Genomic DNA, 18,665 nt, shown 5'->3' with positions numbered 1-18,665 from the left:
TTTCAATTCTTTCTATTTTCCAAAAAAAAGAAAAGAAAAAATCCTCGAATAGGTATATCTTTTTTTGTCGTATAGAACACGTAAAAATAGTTTTAGCTAAATCAGAAAGGTGTTCGGTTTGTAAAAGAATGTCCCATATATATATATAATTTATTTAGATTAAATTTTTTATAGTCCATTCTTTTTCCTCTGTATGTTATATAACTATATATAATATAATAAAGTACGGAAGTAGTATATATATAAAGAGTGGGGGGGGGGGGTAGAATATTAAAATTACTATCATGCCCATTATCTTAAACCTTACAGATACTTCTATTTGTAAATTAAAAATCCCACATCAGTCTTGAATTCTTTATTATACATTTCAATGGTCTGATCAGAGACTGGAAGTAGAGAACTGGCTAAGATTATATTTACTGTGTTTTATTTTATTCTCATTTTATTTATTTATTTAAATCAAAATTATTGTTAACCTCTAAACTAATTTAAATATTTAAGATTCATATTATTACTAATCTGCTAAGAGTACAGAACAAAATTGAAGTTTTATCTCTTTACTATTTATCTCCAAAAATGTTTCTTAAACCCTCATCATCATTGGTATTTTTTCATATTTATTTTTGCGTAACCTGTAGAGTAAAAATATAAAATAAAGATTACTACCTTCTTTGTGAAAAAATCTTATAAACTCAGTACATGGTATTAATAAGTACCATATGTGGAATTTATGTTGTTTGATATTATGAAAGTAGTATCTCATTAATGTAGGCTGTTTCTTGTTAGATATATATATATATATAATAACTTGAATTTTGTTTCACTTTCTAATTATCTGTTCATAAAGAATTTGTTTTTGTAATAATCTACATAACATACTGTTATGTTATTTTTAGTGTGATGAAGCATTACCAGAAGAACTTCAAACAGTCCATGGTGGATATTATGTCAATTCTGGACCTTTGGAATTCAGAAAAGTTGAGGTTTCTGATGTGTCTGATTTTGAAGAGATTAAAGGAAGGAGGAGAAAGGTTAGATTAGATTAAATAATTTATTTGTAGTTCTTGGTTGAGTAATTTTATTCTGTTTATGTACATTAAATTAAAAATATATCAATCCAAAATTTATTTTTATTTCTCTGTATAAAACGAATATTGGGTTTTAAAGCTGTCAAATATTTCTTAACTTTGACATACAGTAATCAGAAATAAAATGAAAGAATAACTAGCACAGATTTTCCCAAAAAATGTCCAATGTAAACATCCTGATAGGAGAAGCACCAGTCTTGTGATGATCCTGGTCACATACCACCCCTTCCTACCCTTGATGGGCTTGACCGGAGGTCATCTTTTAGACCGTCTAAACCTGGTAACGCATCACAGTCATCAGGTTGGCCTGCGTCAGGATTCCATCAATGTATTTACACAATTTTCTATTACCTTTGTTTGACCTCTTTCAACCATAACCACCTATCGTAACCTATAACCCTAAACTATCAAATTAATCGATTGACAGAAGCACAATCCCCATACCTTCCTCTAACACTGAAGGTTTCACATCAATGTGAGCACCTTTCATCAGCTGGTGCACATCCATTCCATAGGAGTTTTTTTGCATATTTTAACCAGCATATCTGGAGTAATGGAAGTAATAACTGCTCCAATCCTGTACTTCAAATTTGATAGATGAGTAGTTAGCAGAGGCATAACATTATAATCTTTATAAAACAAAGGAAAAATCATATGGGGTTTGATCAGGTGACCTTGGAGCCCACCACAAACAAGCTCTGTCTTTGGTTCTGTGCCAACCAATCCAGAAGTAAGGGAAAACATCATTCAACCAATTCCATACAGTTATTCATGAGGAGGTGCACAATCTTGCTGCCAAATAAAATTCTCTGCTCTGTCTTGCAGGTGAGGTTAGAACCGTGTATGCAGTTTATCTGAATAAGGTACTCATGTTACGCTTGCTTCAGCAAAAAAGAATGCCTGTTGTTAACTTGCTGTCTGGATATCACACAGAAAATTATTATTTTTTTAGAGTTCCTTTTGCATTGTAAGAGTTCATGGAGGTTTTCTGACCTTCCCTGACACAAAAAACATTATGTGTATCAACTTTTCTACTAAGATGAATTGTTATGCATCGATAAACATAACACGATCAAGAGAGATGTCATCTTCATCTTCTGCAACATTTTGATTGCAAAGTCTGCATGCACAATGTAGTCAGTAGGCTTCAAAGCCTGAAACAGCTGTAAACAATATTGGCAGGTATGTATCTTCTAAAATATTCTACACTTTCATCACAGACATTGCTGGTTTGTGGCTGGCCTCCCTAACAGTTTTTTTAGGACTATGTAGGAGTTCAATGCTTTCTTTAGATCCCCTCAGTCATTCTTACTTGTCCCATTACACAGCCATCTGGTTATTTTAAATTGATTACGCCGTCACTCTGAATGTTATTGTCACTTAGAGTATCACAGTTAAACTTTCTACAGAACACATTTTAAACTTTAACTAAAGATTCATATTTAGCAAACTACAAGGTTTTCTTTTCAGGAGTCATCATCTTTGCTATGTCATTATCAAGCAGAAAGGTAAGTAATCAATGAATAACCATGCGTGCAACTAAATCTGTCCTTTTTTCTCTTTGATTCTAGCCTTAAATCAATACTGAACACCTCGCCCAAGAGATGTAACAAATTTAAATCCTGATATTCTTTTTTATATAGCCTGTATATAATAAATTTTGTTTTTAATTAAAACTCATGTTTAATTATAGGTATATTAACACTTATAACATTATTGAAAAATTATGAGATGTACCAAATATAAATTTTTTGTTATTCAATTTTTAAATTGAAATAATTTTTTTTTATAAATGAAAATAATGGAAATGAATAAAATTATATTAGGCTAAATACAGTGTTAAAGCATAAATGTAAGCATTTAGTCCTCAAAAATGAAAAAAACTTTTAAAAGTGTAGTAAAACTGCTACACAGTATATAAAGAATAAATATTACTAAATGATTATAAGCAAGAAAGCAACTTATTAGGATTGTATCCAACCCGGTGAAATTTAAAAAAGGGCATATGAACCAGGACAACAATGGTTGATGCCTGCCTCATGGAGAAATCAGTATAAATGACCATCGTAATCTGTAACCTTGAACAGTTAAAATACTAATTATAGTAAAAATAATCTATTTTATTGCATTTATATTTGATTAAAACTTACAGATATAAACCCAAAGATTGTTTTCTTAATTCCTTATACTGTAAGTAAAATAGTTATTTCAATTTTCATAGTAGACTAAATAAAAAAAAAAATGTAGTTAGAAAAAATCAATAATAAATGTTTTCAATACTCATTTGACTAAAAACAGTAATTAAAAAATAAAAATAGCAAAAACTAGTAAGTTTCCTTTTTTTGTACAGGCAAATAATACATTTTTAAGCTCCTCTTTTCTTTTATAATATCTCTTTTCCCATTTGAACTCAGGAAAACAAATTTTTGTATCTGCAGTTTGAAATTTGATCTGCCAGCAAATAAATAGCTGTTTAATGTTTTGTCCTTCACGTGTTTCTTTTGTTAAATGTTTACAACATTTACAAAGTCTGCTTTTGCTTTGCTTAATTTTTGACTATAATTAGCTAACAAGTTCAATTAAAGTATGTCCTACTGTATTAATACCATCTGCTGTATATATTATAAGTGTACTATATAATGTAAATCAGTTTTTCATAATATTAATATCTAATTTGATTACAGTTTGGAGCAAACGTGATAAGAGATGATTCGGATTCTGAAGAGGATGATGATGATGATGACGACGACGATGATGATGATGAAGATGATGATGATGAAGATGAAGATGATGAAGAGGATGTAGAAGAAGAAGTAAATGGAAAAGAAGCTAGTGAGCCAGAAAAAGCAGAAGAAAACATTGAAAAAGTAGATGTTAATCACTTAGTTGTTAAGGTTTGTTTTCCTTTTTTGATTTGACTAGTTTTTTTTTTTGTCAGAATTAATAGTTACTGCAGTTTTGCAGCTTTAATGGCTGACAGTTTGACCAACTTATTTTAACTTGAAAAAAATTACTTTGTTTTCAAAACCTTAAGCAACATATACAAATCAGTTAATATTGTGTAAAGCCCAGAAATATGTAAATTAAGCTACAAAAACGGTTCTAATTTCTCCACTGGACCAAAATTGGCATGTTCATCCACAGATATAAGAAAACAACACAATTAACCTTTGTTTGTAATCTGTAGAAATTGGACACGTATACAAAATTGTGATCTTAACTTGCTAATTTTATGGGCAGCACATGTAAACTACTAATTCAGCATATTTAACTCTGGTAAATTAATGTGATTGACCATCAGGGATCATTTTGTTTTATTTATTTATTTTATATTGGGTTATTTAAAAAATTATAACCAAACTCAAAGTACCACTTAAAAATGATAAATTAATCATTTTAAGTGGTACTTTGAGTTTGGTTATCATTTTTTAAATGATAACATACATTATATGTTATACGATAACATATCACTAAATATATGAATTTTACTATAATGGATATATTATGCTTACATTTTGTTGCTCTAAAATATGAGCTTTGAAACAGATTTTTAGTTTGAATAATAAAATAAAATTATAATATTCACGCTTAATTTACAAAAATGTTTGAATTATATTTTTAAGAGTCAAGTTACCTAACATTGAAGTACATTTACACACTGGTCATCACAATTAAACTTTACATTTTGTGAAGGGAGACAGAGAAAGAGATCAAAGTAATGTATAATACACGAGTTTGTCAAACCTGGAGTTATGTATTCCTAATGGAAATTAATTTGTTTTTGGTGGCTCAAGATAATCCATATTTATCCAGTTGGGTTTAAAAAATCAGTATTACTTTGTAAAATGGAATTTTCAACAAAATTATGACTCTCACGTAGGATTTCATTGAGAAGTGCGCATTCATCTAAATTTGGAAAAATTAGAAAATAATATTTGCATTAGTGGGTATTATTTCAATATTATTACTAATAAAGTTCTTTTCATCCATTTTATTTTAGAAAATTACTATAGAATACATGTAAATCCACAGAATTACACTATGCTGAATTACAGTTGAGAACTACATTATAAAGAAAGATTTATCGGTTGGTTTTCAAATAAGTCAAAAGCAGAGAGTATTACTGTATTTTGGTACAGGATTGCTTTGAGTATATAATAAGATCTGACATGTGAAAAATATGAAATAAAAAAATTAGTAGGAACAACTAGTAAGTTGCCAAATAATTATTTTAAACAAATTAATTTCTTTATGGATATCCTGACCCCTGTAGGGGAAGACTCCCTTTGCCACCCCTCCATTCCTAGCCCTTATTGGCTTTACAAGAGGTCATCTTTGACACCTTGGCTTTTGACATATTTCAGTCCACCTAGGCCAGGATGCCACCTATATGAATGCCACGAGTGACATTCTCATCGGTGTACTACTATTTAATGAGCTCAAAACAAAAACACATCTTACCAAGTGTTAAGTAAGACTGGAAGGATTTAACTGAGGTAAACGTGCACAACACAAAATATAACAATTTTACACGGAACAATAACAACACAGTAACATTGAAACAAAACAAAGAACAAAAACGTAATTTATAAAGCCAAACATCCCCAAAAACATAATACAAAAGAAATCCAAACAGGGCTGTAGATCCCCTCTGTGATCCTTTCTTTTGCTAAGTACACTATAAAATTCTCCAATATTCCTTATTCGGCCTGGCTCCTCCAGTTTGTACAGAGATCCAACGCCGACCCAATAAGATCAAGCCGACAAATGGTCTCTGGGCGTTTTAACTTGTATTTCGAGCATTCATAAAAACATGTAGGTGTCATTCAATTGTCCACACTGAATTCCCATCCAGAATCTATTAGGCCGAATTTCTGCAGTCTGTCCCTAAAAGCACAGCCGGAAAGAAATTGCAACACATATTTATTAGGGTGTACCCAAGAGGTATCCTGCAAACCAACAACATTTGGAAAAAGATCGTAGGTTTAACATCTACCCTCTGTCTCATCCCATCTGGCCAGTCACAAGGCATTGCCACGTTGTTCAATTTCTGAAACTTTATCCGAAGTCAACTCACCGGACTTCTTAGCAACATACCGCTGCTGCTTCTCAGATGCAATCAAGTCTTATCGGTTTCACATCTGCAATCACCAAGATTGCTTCCTGTGAAATAGTACAGTAGGACTTTCTTTATGGACATCCTGATTCATAAATTGATTTCCTAATTTCCATAGGGGAAGACACCCTCCACCACCACCCCCTTTGTAGTGACAGCCTTCATATTTTATTACTCCATTTTATGTCTTGTCATTTCTTATCTTTGATGTTTTTTAAATCTGTCGTTATGATAATTTATAATGTAGTAATTGAAGTTACTACTGTAAAAAATAATGAAATTGCTAAACGTTATTAAAACATATACAACTGCTTCTAAAAATGTTAAAAACTATGGAGTAATCTGTTTTTTTGTTTTTTATTGCGCTTATTGTTTTTTTAAATGATTAATTATGTTCTATATTTTTTTGTAGGAATTGTTTTTTCTGTACTTAAACTTCATTATTATAGTTGATGTTTATGTTTTTCAACAGAAAATGAAGGTTTCTGATAAACCAGAAGAGAAACCTGACATCACTGTTGCTGTTACTACAAAATCAGAAATTGTAACAGTATTAAATAGTGAAGAAACAAGTAGTTTGAAAAAGAAAAGAAAAAAGAAGACTTTAACGAGGCAACAACTGTTACAAAGTGAACAGCAGATACAAGAAACTACTGTAAATAATAATAGTGGTAGTAATTATAATAATAGTAATAATATTAGTTCGGTAACTGTTCCTTCCATTCCATCGCAAACTGCCAACAATGTAAATAATGTTAATAGTAATAATAATAATACGATTACAGTTGTTAGTAATTCCATCTCTAATAATTCAAGTGTTACTATTTCAATTGCCAAAACTAATGCTAATTCAACAGCGGCATCAAACATGTCTTCTAATGTTAATAACACCAATAATAATTATAGCAATCCTTCATCATTAACTAATAGTCCAACAAATTCTTTAACAAATCAATACAGCAATAGTAACACGGTTAAACAAAGTAAAAAGAAATCTATGACTGTGAAAGCTTTATTAGAAGAGAAACGTGGCCACCATTGTGAAACAAATAATACTCAACAATCCCCAAGTTCTGCCAATACAAGTACCAGTACTGTCAATATATCTTCTACTTCTATTACAACAACTACTACTACTACTACCACCAACACCACCACCACCACTACTACTTCTAATACTACTACTACTACTACTACTACTACTGCTGTTGCTGCTTCTTCTGCTGCTGCCACCGCTGGAGCTTCTACTATATCTGCTACTTCTGCTGCTGCCACCGCTGGAGCTTCTACTATATCTGCTACTTCTGCTGCAAATAAAACTGGAAGTAAGTATTATATTTTTATTTTCAGTGTAAATACCATCATACAACATTATAATGCTGTGTGATGGATAATATATTATCTCCATCTACTTGTTATTTTTCTTATGTAAAGAATATATCAGTGAAGCGGGTAAAATTAAATCTGTATTTAAATAAGTTTTTATTTTAATATGAATGTTTCTACAATTTTCTTTTAAGTAAGGCATCCATTTTTAAAAAATAACATGTGACAGTTAGGCACCAATTGTGATCTGCACAATCTTGTAATCATCTAAAATTTACTGTTGTAACATAGCTGGTGTAATGCGTGTAACTTCTTGGATTTTTAATTTTAGTTATGCTAACATTTGTGGCCACTCTATATACACCTTGCTCTTGAGCAAACCCCCCTCAACAAAAAAAAGTCTCATATGGATAAACCAGGAGATCTAGTTGGTCAAACAATGTCCTAAATTTTGGATGTAATATGGTTTGGAAATACACAAATAAACAGTATGATTTGTACCATTGTCTTGCTGGATCAAGTAATTTGTGAAAGTTGAACTAATTCTTATCTCGAAAAGGTTGTAACCATGTTGTGTAACATATTGCAGTAATGTTTCCTTGATCATCTTGAAAAAAGAATGGTCCGATAATGCCAAATGATGAAAGTGCCATCACACTGTAACCTTCAGATTATATAGATGTTTCTCATATAACTGAATTGGGTTTTCACTGCTTCAATGTTAACTATTTTGCTTATTTCTATTGCTATTCAGTTTAAAATTACCTTCATCTGACATAAATGCGTGGTGGATTAAGTTTTTAACCCCATCCAAACAAAGGCTGTAACATTTCTTGATAAAAATTCATGTGAACAACCAAACCAGCATCTTTTTAATTCTTGGCAATTTGAATTTTATAGGGGCGAAAACTTAGTCCATATGTAAGATTTGATGGATCAATGGTTCACTGATATTCAATGCTATCTCATTTTAGTCACAGAATGTTTTGGAGTGTTTGTTATGATAGTTTGAACCCTATCAATAGTTTTTGATGTTCTAACACTTTTTCCTGCGCCTTTAAGTTTTAAATTTAATGTGGATCCAATTTCCTCAAATTTTTTAACCCATAAATTTATTGGATAAAAGGTAAAAATCATTTTTTTAGCAGAAAGCACAATATTATCTGACCCTGTTCAATGCTTATTGAATGGCTTAAAATGACTGATAATATGTCATTAAGTGCAATGCCCTCGCCCAATTGTCAAATGAATAACCAAGTATTTAAATTTTCCCGCTTTATGACATGCCCCCTTATTAATAACTTGTTTAGAGTCAAACATTTACCGCACAGACAATTCCTAGTTTTGCATTGTGTCATAATTTAATAGCAATTTGGTTTTTTTTTTTGTTTTAATTTTGTAATTAATATCTGTTGCTGTTGCTGACTACATGAACTACGAGATCTGTAAATAAAGTAATGAGACTAGTTTTTTTTTTGGCAGCCAAAGTGGCAACACTTAAGTTACTAGTAAACATATGGTTATATGAACAGCTGATCTATTTTAGGTATTAATATTTTTAATCTATTGTTACCACATGAGACGTAAACAAACTTTTCATGAAACTAGTTTTTGTTGTGCGTTACAAAAATGAGTGATACTAGAGCAATGTTGTGCAATCAAGTTTTGTGTTAAACTCGATGAGAATGCTACTGAAAATGAACTTTTTTCAAAATTGAAAAGGGTGTATGGAGATGAGCCCAAATTTTGAGATGGTTTAAAGCATTTTCAGATGGCTGGGAATCAGTTGTGGTTGATCCATGCTTTGGAAGACCATTAACATCAAAAAGTGACAACAGTGTTGAGCAAATGAGAGACTTCTGGAGTTTTTGTCTACAGGACGGACTGTAAATCAATATGTTTACCAAGAAATTCTTAGAAGACTGTGGAAAAGAGTTGTCCACGTGAGACCAGCCATCAAAGACAACTGGATGCTGCATCATGACAGTACACCTTGTCACTGCACTCTCAATAATGCATTTTTGGCAAAGAAAAACATTCCTGTAGCTCCTCAACCACCATATTCACCTGACTTGAGTCCCTACAACTTTTTCCTGTTTCTGACTTTAAAAAAACACCTCAAAGGATTCCATTTTGGAACAGTAGAAAACATTTTAAAAAATGTAACTGACCATTTGAAGGATATTCTTGTTTCTGATTTCTAACACTATAATGACCAGTGAGAAAACTGTTTGAAACATTGCATGGCTTCTCTCAAATGTGATAGGAGTCCATATATAATTGGATTGTAAATAAAAGGTTTTTCTGAACCAGTCTCATTACTTTACAGACCTTGTATAAAAAAAGTTCCAAAAATTTCACTTGATTAGTTGATTCTTTTGTATAAAAAAAAACAAATTACGTTTTTTTTTTTTTTTATTGTTTAGATTATATGTGTATGTTATAAATTGTATATATATATATATATATATACATACATACATTAGTTTTGTAATATGTATTATGTTTATAAACTGTAACCTGAATTTCCTGCATCTCTTCTTTAACATCTGTAAGTGTTCAAACAGTTTTCATTAAAGCCTTATGAATTGTAATTTCTTTTTTAGTTAATTAATGTATTTAGTATCTTCCCATTCTTAATTTACTATTATTTCATATTTTTTATCATAAATTATTATTGCTTTGGATTTTGTGTTTTATTTTATAACTAATAATGGATTTGGTGATGCTGCTCTGATCAAAATTTTACAATAGTTTCTTTTCATCCATCCATGAAAAGGATATGGTTTGTTACATAGTTAATAGTCAACTTGGGCGCTGTAATTCTGAATACTAAGAGAGTTGATCAGATTTTTTGGCAGGTTTTTATTCATGGAGAAGCATATCTACACATACCTGATTTGATGTACATAATGTATTATTGTGTTCCAATTAGAATAAAATACTTATTTATAATATTACAATTATAGTGTAAAATTAATCGCTAAATTTGTAGTAGTGACATTTTTTCCTTCATTACTGGATTTAATCTTAAAAGCATCAATTATGTGTTTTACACCAAATTAACATGTTTTATTTGTAATAAGTATCTTTAAATGAAAACTTTTATTTAGTTATTCATGTAGTTGCAGAATAACTACGTGAATTGTAGTTATTCGACAACAATTAACTAAATGTTAATTGTTGCTGACTGAATTATTTAGATTTATTTTAGGAGGGTTATTTTTTTTTCAAGGTCTGATCAGTCACGAAATTAAAACCACAGTGAAAATAAAAAATTTTTTATTTGTAACAAGTACTTACATAGTTAGGCTATTTCTGTACATAGTCGCCACTCCGATTTAGACATTTGTCGTAGTGTGGTACCAACTTTCCAATATCCTCATCATAGAACGGAGCCACCTGTGTTTTAGCCATGTTTCTACGCTGGTCTGCAGCTCGATGTCTGTGCCAAAATGTTGTCCTCCTAGCCAGCGTTTCTAGTGAGCAAAGAGGTGAAAATCGGATGGAGCCAAGTCCGGGTATGGTAGGTGATGAAACAATTCCCAACGAAAACGCTCCAGGAGCTTCTTTGTTACAGCTGCAGTGTGCGGCCGAACATTGTCATGGAGAAAAACAATGCCTGATGACAACAATCCTCTCCACTTATGCTGAATTGCTCTTCGTAGACATTGAAGAGTCACGCAGTATGAGACAGCAGTGATGGTCATGCCATGTTCCATGAATTCCACCAAGAGAACTCCATTCCGGTCCCAGAACACAGTAGCCATACACTTTCTGTTGGAGAAGGTTCGCTTGAACTTCTTTGGTTTACTGGGAGATTGAGAATGCATCCACTGTTTTGATTGTTCTTTTGTTTCTTCAGTTTCAAAATGGACCAATGTCTCGTCCCCTGTGACAGTTTTGTTCAAAAAACCTTCTTCATTGTAGTAGTGCTGGAGAAACGTTAGAGAGGTGCCCATTATCATTGTTTTGTGATGGTCGGACAGCATCTGGGAACCATCTCGCACTCAGTTTGCGGTACTCAAGTCTCTCACTCACAGTGGTGTAAGAGCTGACCTTGAAATTTCAGAAAACAAATCACTCAATAAAGAAATTGTGAACCGACAATTTTCTTGAATTGCCTCATCCACTCGCGCAACGAGATCATCGTTTGACACTCGCTTCCTTCCCTGACCGCCTGCATCATGAACATCTCTACGGCCTGCTTTAAAGTTCCTGCACCATTGTCGCACTTTGCTGTCACTCATTGAAGTTTCACGGTACCATTACTTATTCGTCAATGAATTTCAGCTGCATTACACCCCTCAGCTTGAAGAAATCAAATTGCCGCATGCACTTCACACTTGGCGGGAGATGCTATTGTTGTAGACATATTTACGTGCTAGCTGCGTGTTCAGAACTTAACGAAGTGACGCGGCATGATTGAAGGCCACACTAGAAACGCTGCGCAACACATATGCGTTCATTCGATTTTTGCTTGGGTTTTTAATTCGCGACCAATCGGACCTTGAAAAAAACCTCATACAATTTTTTTCCAAAGTGATTTTCTCTCAATTTTTAATAAATTATGTTAAATATTTATCTTAATTTAAACTTGTCTATTTCAGATGTTCCTCAGGAGAATGCAGACAAGAAGGATCTGAGTAATCATACATCTGTAAATGATGTCATTGAATTTGTTATTAATTCAAATAAAGATGGTGAGTCTAGTAAAGACAGTTCGAGTTCTACATCAAAATCTCAAACTGGTAAATAATAATAGTTTCTTCTGTTTTTCCTTTTTTGTGTGTATTTTTATTTTTAGCAGCTTATTTGAATAACTATCATAAGAGAGTATTTTTATGAGCTAGATCATAAAAATTTGTGTAAAATGTCTCTTTCCTGTATGTATTTTAATTAAAGTAGGAACAAGAGAGTTCATTCTGGCCCTCAGATTAATTTAAACCCAAAGGTTAAGAAGAATAAAACGTAGAATTTATAGATTTAGAAAATTATTTTGTAATGTAGAATGGAATAAAATGTTGTAAAAGTTCATACTTAAATAATTAGTGAAAAAAGTTATTTTTAATCTGCTCAAGTATCAGTTAATAGTAAAAATAATTGTAGATGAACAAATTCAAGCTCTAATTCAAATTAGAGTGAATTAAAAATGTAGTTTGTTCCTTGTGATTTTATGTAGAAGAAACAATGTAGGGATTGAAAGAAAAATTTGAATGTTGATTACTAGTCAAGAAAGAAATAGGAGAATGTATAGCCAGGTGTACAAAAAAAAATTTGGGTTTTAATTTGTTATAATAGAATCAAAAAGGGCCATGTTAGTTACTCGCATGGCTGTAGATTGATTTTCTGTCTTTATGCTTGACAGTATTACTACCAAAGATTGTGACTTCTGAACAGAAAGTCTTCAATATTTACAGATTACTAAATTTGAATCTGCAGTTACAGTTCAGGATGTGTTCATAGAAAGTGTAATTGTGATCCTCCAAGTAACAATAACATTCATCAGTGACTTAATCAGTTTGAAACCAAAGCCTTGGTTTGAATGTCTTCACATTCAAACTAGTTCACCATGAAGATGACAGCTTTCTTGATCATAATATGTTTAGTAATGACTTAATATTTTATCTTAATGGAAAAGTCAACTCCTATAATATCCGTAACTGGAGATCAGAATGTTCGCATAAACTCATTGTGAAAGGGACTCCCCAAAATTAAATGTCTTCATTGTGATATCCCAATGGCAAGTTAATGTTCTTTATCACTCAAGCAAGCATAATTGGAGTTCCTTATTTTGATATGCTGTGTACATGCATGTTTGCTAAACTACAAAATCAGACCAGAGAACTATATTTTAAATTGAATATTGAGGACCACAGAACTGTATTTATCAAAAAGTTAGGTGCACCTACTCATTCAAATAACTCTGTATGGGATCAGTTGAATGATGTTTTCCCCACATACGTTGGATTGGTGTCAGCATGGACCCAAAGACAGAGCTTATTTGTGATGTCCTCCAAAATCACCTGGTCTGACCCATTTGATGTTTTCCTTTTGTGCCTCTGCTACCTATTGATTACCTGATTTTTAGGTGCAGGATTGAAGCAACTGATGCTTCTATTACTCTAGACATGCCGGTTAAAGTATGGTACAAACTCAGCCATCAATTCAATATGTGCCAGATGACAAAGATGCTCACATTGAACACATGTAGGAAAAAATCTATGAGTCAGTTTCTTATTATTTTATTTTATACTGTAAGAGGTCACTATTTTGTTTGTGATCATTACTGTAACCCAAAATTAAGAGATATTAATTAGCTTTAAAAATCTATATTTTTTTTTTGCACACCCTGTATTCTTGAAGTTAAAAATGTTTCAAGAAGAAGACAACAATAACTATTTCACTTTTTGTAACCCTGGCTTTGGGTGCTTGTTATTTTTAAATATAGCTTTGTAATCTTTGGTGGTGACCTGTGATCACTTGATTGGTATTAGATGCTTGTTTTTTAATAGAGCTGGATAGTGAACTGTGATTCATTATGGTTTTGGTTTTTACCCCACATACATATATTTATAAAGGATGAACAGATTAATGCAGATGTAAGACCATATTGATAGATAAACAAGGAAGTTTATGGAAAAAAAATTATAATAAATAAACAAATTTGTTAATATCAGATGTACACGGATCATTTAATAATAAGATAAATGAGTGTAAAAAAATTATTAATTCAATGACTATGAAATTAGTACTATTTTTCAATATATATTAAAATTATGAAGCTTCATTTAGTTACTTGTACCATCTTCCTATTAGCTGTCTTATTTCAGCATTAAAGAATTCTTCACCTTGTTTGAGCCATTCCTGATCTTTAAACTCTGTTTGAACTTTGTGCTATGTAAAAAGGTCTTTGAGAAGACCAAACAAAAAACAGTCTGATGGTACGAGTTGGGGACTGTAAGATGGATATAACACCATCCCCAATCCAATTTTTGGATTAGCTCCTTTTATGAGCTACTCGGTTTATGTCTTTTGAACAGTATGTGGTCTAGGTGTTACACAGAAGAATCACACCTTTTCAGAGAGAGAACTACTATTTCCTCCTTATTACGGATTTAACTTTTTTCTAGCATGACAGAATAGTACTCATGTTGACTGTTAGTTCTTTCCAGATAATCACAATAAATTGATTGGTATTTTATATTCCCAAAACACCATTAGTATAATTTTTACTGGCTGATAAATAGGTTTCAAATATTTCCTGGTAGGATAACATGGATATTTACATTCTATACTCCCAGCTCAAAATGGTGAATACAAGATTCATTACAAGTTATTTTGCAATCTAGAAAAGCATCCGCTAAAAACCATTGTTTATGTTGTGTACAAATGTTAATTTAGTTGTCTGTAATTTTGAGTTAACTGTCTCTGAACCTGTTCTAAACACATTTTGTGGCAATCAGCCTGTCATGGATAATGGAATAGACAGCGCAAATACTTGCATTATAAATTTCAGTTCCAAATTTTTGTCTTGGCAAATAAGATAATGTAATTTTGCAAAGAATCAGTCAAAATTTCTACCTGCCTTCCATTAAGGTAAAATTAGTGACATTTGTTCTGCCCAGTTTAAACTGTTCATTCCACTTACAACAATTTGAATAGATAATACACTTTTTTACCATATTGTGTTAAAATCCGCAAGTTAATTTTAGTGAGTTTTATTCTTAAAAAAAATCTTATCATAGCATGCTATTTTTCTACAGGATATATTTCAAACAACAAATATTTTTTATATCAGCTAAACAACATCAGACAATTATGATTTATTCTACTAAATATTTTTTTTTTCTTTTGGTATTTGTCTCTGTGATTATTGAATGAGCCACATAGATCCAATAATTAGAAAGAAATTGTTAAAATGTGAATGATGAAAATTAAATGAGTCTGTAAAATTTGAACTGAAGAGGTCTAAGATTAATCGTAGAGGAAAGAAACATTTGTGGCAGAATCTTATAGAAATGAACTAAGTTCGTTAGCAATGTGTTAAGATATCTAGGTTTAGTTAATTTAGTTATTTAGAGGTAATTGCAAAGAGTAAAAACTGTAAACAAAAACAAAGATTTGAATTTATAAAACAGAAAATTGAGCAGGTAGGATTTCATAAATATGTTGAGTTTAAAAAACTAACACGGAGAAGAAAGGAATAGTAGAGAATAACATACATTACACCAGCCAACCAATGGATGACTCGAAAAGGTAAGAATTATACTAGGGTTGTTTGGAAAGTAACCTCCATTTGGATATAAATAAAAAAACTTGCATAATAATATTTTATTACATATAAAACGTAAACTTACCGATTTTAACTGTTTTTCAACGTGGTTGCAATTTAAATTCAAACATTCATCATAGCGTTTCACTAATTTACAAATACCTCTTTAATCAAATTCAGCCGAGTGGGTACCTAGCCACATTACAGAATTTTACAGCATTTTGAAGTTCATCATCATCATCAGAGTGCTGTAACACAAGCACTCTGGTGAGTGAAGAGATGAAAATCATTTTTCGCCAAATCCAAGGGCATGATAAAAAATATCCCACTGGAATGGATTCAGAAGCCCTTGAGTTCTTCGAGCATTGTGAGGATGAGTATTGGTCATGCAATAAACAACACCGGATGACTGCATACTGTGACATTTGTTCTGAATGGCTTGCCTAAATTTCTTCAGAGTTTCACAGTAGACTGCTGAAGTAATTTTCATACCATATTCCATAAAATCGACAAGAAGAAACTCGCTTGGCGTCCCAAAAAAACCATGTCCCTAACCTTCCTTACTGACAAGTATGGTGGGCTTTCTTTGGCTTGCATGGGAGAACTGGTATGGCCATCGACTGTTGTTTCATTTCGGCATTCATGTATGCCACCCAAGTTTCATCCTGTCACAATTCTCTTCAAAAAATGTTCTCCTTCCATGTTGCAGCATGAAAGGGAAGTCTAGGGCAGAGCCCATTCATTTGGTTTGATGAGTCTCTGTGGACATTTTTGAAACCCACCGAGCAGAGAACTTCAAGTACCCTAATTTATTGGTGACAAAACTATTTGAGAAATTTGCAGAAATTGTTTGGAAAGTTCAGAGAGGGTGAATCGTCGATTTTCATGTACTTTTTTGTCAATTTCACTGACAAGATCATTTTTAACAGAAGGCCTACCACTCTTCTCTTGTTCATGGATGTTTGTCCTATTTTTAACAAATTTGACCCGTTGCTGCACTGATTCATGTCATAACATTTGGGCTATACACATTTCACAACTGATGGATGGATATCTGCTGCTGAAACACTTTGTGCCCAAATAAATCTTATGGCGCCTCTCATTTCATGAGATTTTCTATTACAGTGCTTATTTTTTTAGGTAATAACAAGTGAATGGGCCAAAGTACACGGCTCACACTGATATAGCTGGAAGTGAACTGATTCAGAGAGTATGCTGATGTGTCAATGGCAGTGCCACTAACACTACTACTAGCACTATGCTACAACAGAGGTTACTTTCCAAACTACCCTTGTAGTTAAGATTGTGACTGTGTAAGATAAGGATTATAACCTTTTTTTTGTGTAATACTTTTTTTTTATTTTCAGGAACTTTACGAGTCTGTACCGAATCTGATATTTCTACTGAATCATCTGATAGTCAGATAACAAATAAATCACAACCAACTGTAAATACTTTGACAGTGAAAACATCATCTATGCCACCTGCTGTTGAAATACCTTCTGTGCCTGATAATTTACCAAATGATATTATTGATCTCATCAATAACATTAAAATTTCTATTTCTCAGTCAGATGTATCAAGAAGAAATTTTTCTGTAGATGTTAACAATGCGCTGCTGAGGTATATCATACTATATTTTTTCTCTATTTTAAGTTGTATATTTAATACAAATTTTATGATCACTTTTACAGTTATAACCTATTTGGTGAAAAATTGAGCTTAAATGACCATTTTGTTATCTGCAGTATTAAAAAAAACCTGTTAGGTTTATTTGTCCTCTCCTTTATCACTTGTAGCAATTATTGTGAACTCAGAAATTCAATCCTAGCTGGTTTTCTGGAAAATTTAATGTATTGTGTATACGTGCGTATGATATATAAAATACAGGAATTAATCAACACAAAAATAAGAGCTCATATAAATAAATATTATTCCTCAATTTTATATCCATCTATCTTTTATTGTGTGGTGGAAAGAAATTTATATTTCAAGAATAGATAGAGATTCCTTAGTAAATTTTGTCAAATTGTTCATTCAGTATTCTCTAATGAATGAAAAAATATGTTAATGTTAGATTTCCAATTTTAAAAGTATGGCATTATTAATTTTTACAATTTTATCTCAATTGTTGAAATACAAAATATAAGATTGAGAGTTACAGCAAAATCATTCTAGGAAAAAAATAACAATCACCCCTAGTAGAAGCATCAGTATTCTCTAATGGTAAGCATATTGAATTTTATAGTTTTATTTTTTTTTTTGTTTTTTTTTTTTAATACTGTAGGCTTGTTTTTAAGATGAAATTTGAAAGTTTTAACAAGTACAGTAATAAAGGGAGATTTAGATTTTATAGAGCAATTTTTAGTGATTATTTACCAAACGTTTGAGAATATTTGAGTGGATAAACAATTATTGTAAGAGGAAATAAGGGTAGTACCTTGTTAATTGGAGTAACACCCCTTATGCTAAAATTTAAGTATCCTTTATTTTCCTTTTGGATTTCACTGTTCTAAAGTGTAAAATAATTATAGCTTATAAATTTTTAATATTATCCAGTAAATCACAAAAAAAAACCCTAGTATTTTATTTTATAGGTGCATTGTCTGGCAGACCACTCATGATTTTAGGGATATACACTAGTCACTGTTAAAGTATGATAGAAAAAGTTATTATTCATTTTTGTTTCACATGAAGTAATGTAGTTTTATATATAATGTTTACATTTTGCACATGTACACATATATATTTTGCAATGTATACATATGCTTGTATTGTGTATGTATATATATAAATCATATATTATAGTAATTTTTTATCAAAAAATGTTCACTTACTAGTATTTAGGTTCATTTAGTCT

At 31.6% G+C, this 18,665-nt stretch overlaps 1 protein-coding gene across 5 annotated transcripts in view; it reads left to right on the top strand.

The window, feature by feature from the left end:
* yem (yemanuclein) overlaps window positions 1-18,665 on the top strand; it is a 182,062-nt gene that overhangs the window by 61,125 nt on the left and 102,272 nt on the right. For all 5 annotated transcript variants that reach the window (XR_012758216.1, XM_075378485.1, XM_075378486.1 and 2 more), the window contains exons 4-8: window positions 897-1,031; window positions 3,773-3,982; window positions 6,677-7,529; window positions 12,141-12,281; window positions 17,173-17,428. Coding sequence is in view for 4 of the 5 variants with exons in the window: in XM_075378485.1 (XP_075234600.1) it covers window positions 897-1,031; window positions 3,773-3,982; window positions 6,677-7,529; window positions 12,141-12,281; window positions 17,173-17,428 (1,595 nt within the window). In the remaining variant the exon portion in view is untranslated. The remainder of the gene's footprint in view (window positions 1-896; window positions 1,032-3,772; window positions 3,983-6,676; window positions 7,530-12,140; window positions 12,282-17,172; window positions 17,429-18,665) is intronic.

The sequence above is a fragment of the Lycorma delicatula genome, chromosome 11 (assembly GCF_047948215.1).
Source record: "Lycorma delicatula isolate Av1 chromosome 11, ASM4794821v1, whole genome shotgun sequence".
Classification (NCBI taxonomy): Eukaryota; Metazoa; Arthropoda; class Insecta; order Hemiptera; family Fulgoridae; genus Lycorma; species Lycorma delicatula.
Note: the sequence above shows the minus strand (reverse complement) of the source record. Positions and strands in the feature narration are given on the sequence as shown.